We start from the raw sequence: 9,475 nt of genomic DNA on the forward strand, positions 1-9,475 counted from the left end.
AGCAGACATAATGTCCAATTAGACAAAGATTGCTTCAGTCCAGCACTTGTTGAGTAATTCAAGCCAGAGGGTGGGGGGATCTTGGAGGGTCTAAATTATCCAGACCAGTACTGACTTTCTGCTTTAATTACATTTTGACCAGCTCATATTGGTAGGATTAGCCTGCAGGCATCCATGCCACTTAATAAAACAGGCAAAAATAGATGAAGGAAATAGCTGTAGCTGCAGGGGATGGTGTCTGGATCAAAAGATGCTGACTCACACTGGGGCGGACCCGGGGCGGGGCTTGTCCAGGAACTGACCCTCCCTGTACAGGTAGTTTGGCTTCCCAGGTGGTGCTAGTGGTAAAGAACCTGTCTGCCATTGCAGGAGACATGAGACGCAGGTTTGATCTCTGGGTCAGGAAGATCCCTTGGGGGAGGGCATGGTGACCCAGTCCAGTACTCTTGCCTGGAGAAACCCCATGGGCAGAGGAGCCTGGCAGGCTACAGTCCATAAGGTTGCAAAAAGCTGGGACACAGCTAAACACGCATGCATGTAGGTAGTTTTTCTCTACCTGGAACACGGCAGCCTGGACCCCACCAAGGTCAGTAGCACTGACCAAGCTTGTTTAATGGAACCAGGGATTTAAAAATACTCTAACAAGGATTTTCAAGTTTTCCTCTTTCTGGGGGTAATAGGCCTGGAATGTCCTACTCCGGAATGGGTGCCTAACATACTAGAAATGTAGCTGCTTCTTTGTGGGGATGAATGCAATGACAAGGCAGTAGACAAGTTTGGACTTGAGCATTGGCTCTGCAGTATGTTCTTGTTCCAAACCCGAACTCTGCTAAATTATCTGTGGTAGGATCTGGGGTATCCATTAAGAAATACAAGGACTAGGTTCTTATAAAACAGAAATGGTGGTAGTATCTATTTCACGGTGGATTTCCCTGGTGGCTCAGATGGTAAAGCATCTGCCTACAGTGCAGGAGACCCGGGTTCAATCCCTGGGTCAGGAAGATCCCCTGGAGAAGGAAATGGTCCCAGGGAGATTGTGGGGGCTGATGAAGCTACTGTAAGGAAATTGCTTAGTGCAGTGTCTGGAACGTAGAGACTGCTCAATAAACAGAACCTCAGTGAACAGAAACCCAAGACCCATGGGATGGGGAATCTCTGCATCTCAAACCAGCACCTGGTGATCATCTTTTTGCAAGAGGGTAAGAGGCCATGAGGAGTAGGAGCCCCAGGATGCCACCTCTACCAGCCATGGAGTTTATTGGTACTGTTTACCACAGAGTACCATTGCCACCCCTGCCAGGCTACGTTTGACTGCCTTTTGCCAGTCTTCAGTATGAAAGGACGTGAGCTCAGGAATGCTTGCTGGTGAGAAGCAGGCTCTCTTTATGCTTCTTGATTACATTTAGCCAGAAGGAGATAAAACCTGGCCCCCCCCCCTTTTTTTTAAGTTCAAAACCTTCAGGGGAACTCTAATACCAGCCACCCCATCAACACAGGTTCCAGACATGCATGTTTTTTAAATTACGTTTATTTAGCGTATGTACACATAAAAGAGAAATCACCCTCTGTTCCCACCCAGCAGAAAACATGCACAAACCCAAGGTATACATGAAGGGACAGGGCCCCAGCCCCAAGTTAGTGGTTGGGATGGTGCAATCCTGTGAGTCACAAGCCCTGGTCAGGAGAAGGCTGGACTGACGTGTTGAGCAGGCGGTACCCCTGCTGCAGGGCCTAAAACAAGCGCGCACCATAGCCAAAGGTCTGTTTGATGCCCTCAAAGTAGTACCGCTGCCAGCCCTGCCTCGTCCTCTCCTCCTCTGGGGAAGGGATGCCTCGGCCTTCCATGCACAGCTCAGTTTCTCCATTCTTATCGATGAAGGTCAAGGTGATGATGGCAAAGTGCCCTGGGGCAAGGCAGAGGGGAGAGAGGTTTCAGATCCAGTGTTTCCATAGGGGCCTGAGGCGAGAGGGGAAAGAAAGGGTTCTGGGGGCAACAGCAATGAACAAACATGCTTGCTTACCTTCTGGCCAAGATTTAAACCTCCACTTCATTGCAATGTATTTCTCAGGGACCTGAAATAATCAGAGAGGTCAGCCGTTTTGATGTTTGCTTTCTCCCAGAAGAACTAATTTTACCCCACAAAGGAAAAAATTATAGGAAAGTGAGAGAGTCCAATTGTAGCACTCCTTTGAAAAACAAATGAGCTTTTACTGACCCAAGAGATTAAAGTCTTAAATTTTATCTACAGAGCTGGAAAGAAAAAGGCTGGGATCGGGGAGGGAGGGACACGTTATTCGTCTAAGCCGATAAAAGCCATGTCCTGGCTGGCAGGAACTCACCAGATCAGTGAATTCTCCAGAGACATTGCCGTCTACCAAGTGAAACTTGCCACCTTTGTCTGCTTCCAACATAGCAGGAGCGTGGGTGAAGGCCTGAACGAGCTGCAGAACAAAAGGAGGTAGGAAGATGTGTGGCTCTCAGGGGGACCCAGGAGAAATGCCAGCTGACACCTGCGTGCCTCAGCTCTCAATTCCAAAGACAGTACTCTGCCCAAGAACCAGCTTCAGGTTCTTTTCTGTTCCAGTAGAGACCACGCTTCGACTCAAGTAATCCTTTCTAAATCCAGGATGCCATTACATTGGATCCATTTACTTTTCTAACATGAATGATTCCAGTTGTTCCCACTTATAGGACCCAAAATTAGTACATGAAAAAAAAAAAAGGCAAATCCGCTCTAATGAGTGGTGGCTTGAACAAACATGTCTTTCCTTTGCCTCTTCATGAATGAGGAAAGCCTCATGGTTCCACTCGCACTTTTCTGCACAATGAGAGGATATGCCCACAACTCTAGTCACCTGGAACGGCAGACGCCACGAGCTGCAAGGACAGGACTATACTTACCTCTTGGGTGGTAAAAACTCTATAGAGCTCCTCTGGTGATGTCAGGAAGCTTTCTCTAAGGGTGATCTTACAAGTGGGGATTTTGACACCAACAGGTCTGGCCTGGCTTTTTGAAGGAGCAGACTTAGCCTGTGGAAGTGGCAGTGAAACTGTCAGTTTAGAGAGTACTGGTGAGACCTCACTTCACAGGGCTGCAGGGACACACTGTGATTCACTCACAAACGTTGTCACCTTCAAGGGGGTCAGAGGAAATTTATGTGCGCGGGCACTTCTGTCAGGAGGGGAATTTTCTCAGCACACTCTTAATGCCACTCTGGGTGAAAGAAGAGGAGTGATGCTTATTTAAAAGCCCACTGCCAAAGGACACACTGAATCACTATGTACTTCTGAAGAGTCCTGTGTAATCCTCAAGCAGAATGTCTGTTTAAATAGCTGGAAGCACTACCCCCAGAATATCCTTCCGAGTGCTGACAAAGGGGCAAGAGGGCTGAAAACCAAGTGCTGAAGCCAAACCAAACAAGCGCCAACTCCAGAGAAAACCATTTGTTCCCCCCTCCAATGGGATGAAATCAGCTTCCTGTTGGGTGAAGTCAGTGACCTAAGTAACCTCTGATGCTTTGATGAGACTTTTAATATCAAAGGATGAAATGCAGATATATGAGTTTAGATGCATACAGGGGAGCCTGTGTTCATGACCTCCTCACTGGTGTTAAATGCCAGTTGGACTCTGAAGCCCCTGATGGCTTGATGGCTTCCATTTGCTCTAGGGGTCTGTCATAAATGAATAAAAACCAGGTTAAAGATGGGGCGACAGACAACTACATTCTGTGGACCCTGAAAAGCAGCACCTCTGGCTCGGAGGTTAGGGTGGGAGAGAAAGAGCTGAGATACAGACTTAAGGAAGAGGCAGTGTCTCAACTCCCCTTCCAGACAGTCTCCTGCCCCACCACGCAGGGATACTGGTTACCTTGCGCTCCTCAGTTTTCAGTGCTGGTGGCCCGGCTGGGTCTACTGACTCTCCATTCATTGTAGGCAAGATCATACCCTGCGTGAACTCTGAAAAGACAAAATCCGGCTCTTGGAAGCTATTTCTCGGGAGCTGAGATTTGGGGCTTCACCGTAGTTCACAAACATGGCCGTCCTAACTCAGGAGGAGGTAATGACAACAGAAGGAGGAGTCTATCCATTTTACGTCTTTCCCTTTGATCCATGCCAGATGGATACCTGAGTGCATCCTACAGAATGTAGTATTACTTGAAACCCCTGATTCAACTAGAAGCATGACAACTCGTTTACATGTGGTTGAGGTCTACTGCGGATGGCAGCCAATGAATGCAGTGGCACTTCCAAAGCCTTCAAGAGTGGGCAAGGCGCTCGCAGCCGCATGTTTGGTCCCCTCTCCACTCTGCGCGCCTCTGTAGGACAGCCACAACTATCAGGGCATCAGAGCACCGGTTCTCACCTCTACACGGGCTCCCTCTGATGCTCACCAGAGGTACTCCAACACCCAGACCAGACCACATGGGCAAAGCTGAAGTTCTGGGGAACAGCTGAGAGGACTACTATTCAAGTAAGCCTAAAAACAGTCCAGGACTGTGCTCAATCTGGAGATGCCAGGTCTTTAGATCAGTGAGTGCAACAGAAATACCACCTCAGCCTCAAATGTAACATTCTATTTTCCAGTAACCACCCTAAAGTGTTAAAATGGACAAGTGAGATTAATTATGACCACGTTACCCTAATATATCCATTCTACTCTGTGTGTTGTCAAATCAGATAACTGATATTCCTCTTTTTAAAAAAATACGAAGTCTTCAAAATTTATTGCATATTCTATACTCACAGCACATCCCAATTTGGACTGCCACAGTTCACGTCCTCAACAGCCAATGCATTAGACAACACATCTCTAAATCTTTCTCTTATTCAAACTTTACAGACTGATTTCAAGATGAAATAAGCCTTCTCCGCCCAAATTTCTACTCATTTATTAAAGAAAGAACTGTCAAGCCCCTTAATTAGCATCTGACAGGTGGAAAACCATCTTCTCAAGGGACTCATAACTACTCAAAGGATACCTGTTTTGAGGGTGCTGATGTAAATTCCCATTGCTTCTCTTAGAAGTTTCACCCCTTCTTCCTTCATTAAGGCCACGAGATTTGTGTCAGGCTCATCTTTGGCAAGGCTCACACTAATCTGAATGAAAGATCAGAATTAGGTGTAAATAGCTTGAGAGGCACCCACATTGGGGCATGTAGGTGCTGAGCAGTCAGATAACTGCTGACATTTGCAAAGGAAGTGCATGACGATTGAGGTATTCGTACAATCCCCATGAGTGTTTCTTCTCGAAGTCTCTCTGCCACCTACTGCCAAGACAAAAGTGGCTAATGTTAAAACTCACACCACTCACTAAAGCCAAGTAACTGAATAAGCATAAACTGCCTGGGAAGCTCCTAATGGCACCACAGACCCAGAAAGTCGTCCGCAGACTGGGGTTCTGAATGCTTAGGCCAAGCCTGGTCTGTAATCTTGAATGACAGGTCATTTTCCTCATCTGAGAATAAGAGGATGTAGGAGACTCAGACACATGAGGAATTAGAAAGCACAAACCTCCACTTCATCCACGCTATTTTCATCAGACAAATTGGGGATCTCCACATGGCCCTTGTACTGCACTCCAGACTTAGAGGTACCTGTCAAAAGTAAAGCAGTCTTATCAGTCTCCTCCTCTTCAGGCTACCTCTCCTGCTCTGCACGTGTAACTACTATTTTGCTTATGCTTCTTTTGGACAACTGAACCCACCTTCTTTACTCTGAGAGAAGGTGGCTGCCACGCTAGGTGCAACCATTGCCCCCTCCCTGAAATGTCTTTCCTCATCAGATTTCTGGAGACTAACTGTGTTACCAGTGTGAGACTAAGAGCTACGTGCATTCAGCACTAGCATGAATTCTGCTAAGGAGGACCTAGGTTAATAGCTAATACTGGCAGTTTTGCTAAAATGCTTGTTTTGAAAAAACAAATTTGTTCCAATGCTATAGGTATATTAAGTGACAATTTTATTGTAATACAAATTTCATATTTGCTTATGTGCACTTTCATCCACAAAGAAACCCAAACAGAGATAAACAGAGCTGTATAGGAAAACACAAACCACACGTCTCAAACGTTTATCTGACAGTGACCTCACTTCACCATGTGTGTTAGGAGCCACACCATCCACGCCTGGTGTTATAATGCTCCTCCTGATTTCCCGTGACTCTCCCTCCATCACCTCACAATAACCCACGTGCCTCAGTGTCCCGATGCCCACTTTCACAAGCAAACCTCAGGTTGTTATCAAGGTAAAGCACAATATTTGTCAAATGATTTATGTATTTCTTATGATTTAACATGTGTAAACTGTGCCACCAATTTTTACATTCCTAAATTTAAAAAAATATGACTGATGAAGCTTTTGAGCATCCTGTCACGTCCCTAACCCTATCTTCCCTACAAGCTCTATGTTTTTTGTTGGAAGATTCTGCATAGTGTGGTGAATTTTAGAAACACGTGTCACGTTATAGCAGAACTGACTGTATTTCAAAGTTAACATGTATTTATCTTTACCTCTCTAGGCCTCAGTTTCTCAAATCTATAAAAAGGAGGCTGGGAAAGATGATACCTATGGTTTCTTCCAGACTGCTCTGCTTTAATTTAAAAAGAAAAAAAAAAAGACAAAAATACATTTTGCCCCTTTGTTACCATTCACTTGAGTTTACATGTTTTGCCCCATACATGTACTCTTTTAACTTTACTGTTTTTCCTTCCTGTCAGGACCATCCAAGGATGGCCCCAATTCTATCCTAATATCCTCACAGAAGAGACGTTAGGCTAGAGAATAAAACCGGCCCCAGTTATAATCACATGCAAGCAGCATTACCACAGCGCTCTAAACTATTAGGTTCACACTGGAATTAAAAAAACAAAAGCCAAAAAACTCCCATAGCCTACTTTCAAGTCATCCAAGAGGCAGAAATAGCTAGTCTGAAAAATGTCACATTGTATGCTCCCAAACAGGGCAAGGCCCAAAGATTCAGCAGCCCAGTTGCTACATCAGTAGGGACTTGTGAGACCCACAGAGAGGAGACCCATTTAGTGTCCTGCGGTGGCAGAAAAATTTCAACATTCGATACAGCTTCCTATAGAACTCTAAAGCAGCACTATCTCCCTCGAAAAAAGTTCATAACCTCTCAAAAACTGTTCTCCCTGGCTCCTGAATAGGTCAATCAAAATGCGGTTAACCCCTGTCCTAAAAGCCAAGCACAGACTTACCTGTCCAGTTTAGTTTGATGCTCCACTCATAAAAGAAGATAAGTTTGCCTTTGCGATTGTTAATGGATGCCTCTCCATCAAGCTTACTCACTTCTGTCACCTCGCACTTGCCTTCCTCATTTTGCACACGCACAGCCAGGAACAGTGTTTTCAGCTTATCTGTGGACCAGTTCGAAGCATCCCTCTCTGTCCTGCAAAACAGAAACAGAGCTATGGACCAACAGCCAAATGAAGGATACACTGCTTGCTCTATGCAAGAGCACCCAAGGCTATAGGGAGGCTGGAAAAGAACACAAAACCCTCAGCCCCACTCCATTATGTCCACAAACGTGTTACTCTTTTAGGAAGACCAGGAGTCCTATACTGTCAATAGGGAGTACTGCTGTATAGCATGGTTTCAAACTTAATGGAAAATTCTGCTTTCCTTTCTCAGCATGATGGTGCTGGGGTCAGTACTGAATACTTTAACATGGCGCCCCCGTCTGACCAAGTGGAAAACTGCGCTTCTGAGGTTAGGAGCACACAAGAGGGCCACAGAACGCAGTGCTGAGCTAAAAGGTCCAGTTAAGAATAAACCAATAATCTTGATCTCATTAGCGCAGTGTTTTGACCTGTCAAATTCAAGCTGTGTTATAAATTTTGTGCCCTCCAAATGGCCCTGAAAACAATGAATGTCCAGGGTTTCAAAACAAACAAAAACTAAAGGCAACCATTCTATGTTGAGGAGAGAACGCAGGCTGAAATACAAAGGAACACTATCTACCTTCTAACTTTCTAACGAATAAACAAAGGTAAGATGTTTTACATCAACAAAGTAAGTTTTACAACAAAGTAAAACTACAGTTTACGTACAAAGTTCAGTGGACTCAGAAAGAATAAGAAAATATTACTTGCAGAACATTTCATCAAAGAGAGTAAGCTTTTAAGAGTGGTTGGATTATAAACTATGATTGCCCGGCAACCAGCGGCAGTCCCTGGAGCGACGATACAAGCAATTTAACAGTTCCGGGTGAGAGGCCACGGCGCCTTGGAGCATCACTCAGCTCTGAGCACCTGCAGAACACGTTCTAAGACCTGGCTTTCTGGAGTGAGGCAGCGATCCCTTACGACTGACTTTTAATTCCAGCCGAAAGTCGAAAAAATAGTAACTCCAACCCTCTCGAGCCTAACACTGCAATCTCTCAATACTATACACGGCAGTTTTGGGTCTCAATGACGCCTCCGGCCACGTGTGAGAAGCATCTCTCCGCTCAGGCTGAATGCAGCAGCCGGGGCGGGGGGGGGGGGGCCCTACATCCTCCTGTGTGAAACCCCCTCGTCTGGGATGCAGTCTTCTACATCGTCCCCTCCACCCCACTCCCCCCGGCTTCCCCTCCACCCAATGAAACGGAGGTCGGAGGCTGGAGGGGCCTGCGACTTACGGACCCCTGGAAACAGGATGGACCCATGCCCATCTCCTGGCAGGCAGGGCTGCCCAGACCCCAGCAGTGTCCCGGTCAAGGTTCCAGGGTACCCCCCGGCGCAACCCCCGGCCCGGCCGCAGCACTCCCGCGGCCTGGCTCGCTGGCCCTCACCAGTGCCAGTTGTTGACGTTGGTGGCGTCCGCCCGCTCCTCCACGATCCAGCGTGGGTCGCCCTCACCCCACTTGGCCATCGGCTCTCCTATCGCGCCGCCACCAGCTCCCGAGCAGCCACAGCCACAGCCTCAGGACAGCCCGGTCGCGGCCGCCCGGCAGCGCCTGGAAACTACTAGAAGAAGCTGCAAGATCCTCCTGGCTTGCTTTTCCCTCCACCCGCCCCGCCCCTCCCCGCCTTGACTTCCGGCTCCGCCTCCCTCCCGCCGGGTACGTCGGCTACCCCTTGCCGGACCTTCGCTTCCGTCTGTTGTAAGGATTCCTTCACACTCCTTCGAGTTATGCCCTGAAAGGCCCGAAAGGCGACAGCTCACACGACCATTCCTCACCCACAGAGACACACAGGACACGTTTCATTGTTTCCCTAAACCCTTCATCGGCCCCGCTTGGCCTCACGGGAGTTGTAGTCTTGTCGAGTGATCCACGGGATAACCTCGGAAGGTCGAGCTGAAAGGAGAGGAAACGGGCTTAGGCGAGGTGCGCTGGGGATTCTGGGAGTTGTAGTCAAGAGGCCGCCGCGGCCTGTCCGGGCAGAGCCTGATTGTAGGGGCGGAAGGAACTACAACTTCCAGCATGGCGTGCGGCGCCGGTCTCGACCCTTGGTTCCCACCCCCACCCCAGCGCTCC

At 47.6% G+C, this 9,475-nt stretch overlaps 1 protein-coding gene across 1 annotated transcript; it reads right to left on the reverse strand.

The window, feature by feature from the left end:
- Positions 1-1,518: 1,518 nt before the first annotated feature.
- Positions 1,519-9,284, reverse strand: AHSA1 (activator of HSP90 ATPase activity 1). Its single transcript, XM_040226001.1, has 10 exons — positions 9,084-9,284; positions 8,789-8,963; positions 7,215-7,405; positions 5,513-5,595; positions 4,981-5,098; positions 3,870-3,958; positions 2,903-3,031; positions 2,341-2,442; positions 2,022-2,073; positions 1,519-1,904 (listed from the first exon to the last, which is right to left on the reverse strand). The coding sequence occupies exons 2-10, from the start codon at positions 8,866-8,868 to the stop codon at positions 1,732-1,734; spliced, it is 1,017 nt and encodes a 338-aa protein (XP_040081935.1). The 5' UTR covers positions 8,869-8,963; positions 9,084-9,284; the 3' UTR covers positions 1,519-1,731.
- Positions 9,285-9,475: the final 191 nt, after the last annotated feature.

Source organism: Oryx dammah, unplaced genomic scaffold (assembly GCF_014754425.2).
Source record: "Oryx dammah isolate SB20612 unplaced genomic scaffold, SCBI_Odam_1.1 HiC_scaffold_26, whole genome shotgun sequence".
Taxonomy (NCBI): Eukaryota; Metazoa; Chordata; class Mammalia; order Artiodactyla; family Bovidae; genus Oryx; species Oryx dammah.

What these genes read in the sequence shown, in the direction of transcription:
- AHSA1 (XM_040226001.1), bottom strand. Translation starts at nt 8,868, where the DNA reads ATGGCCAAGTGGGGTGAGGGCGACCCACGCTGGATCGTGGAGGAGCGG. An exon ending in AACGTCAACAACTGGCACTG is followed by an intron (nt 7,406 to 8,788) that starts GTGAGGGCCAGC and finishes TCTGTTTTGCAG; the next exon opens with GACAGAGAGGGATGCTTCGA. An exon ending in GTTTAAATCTTGGCCAGAAG is followed by an intron (nt 1,905 to 2,021) that starts GTAAGCAAGCAT and finishes GCCTTGCCCCAG; the next exon opens with GGCACTTTGCCATCATCACC.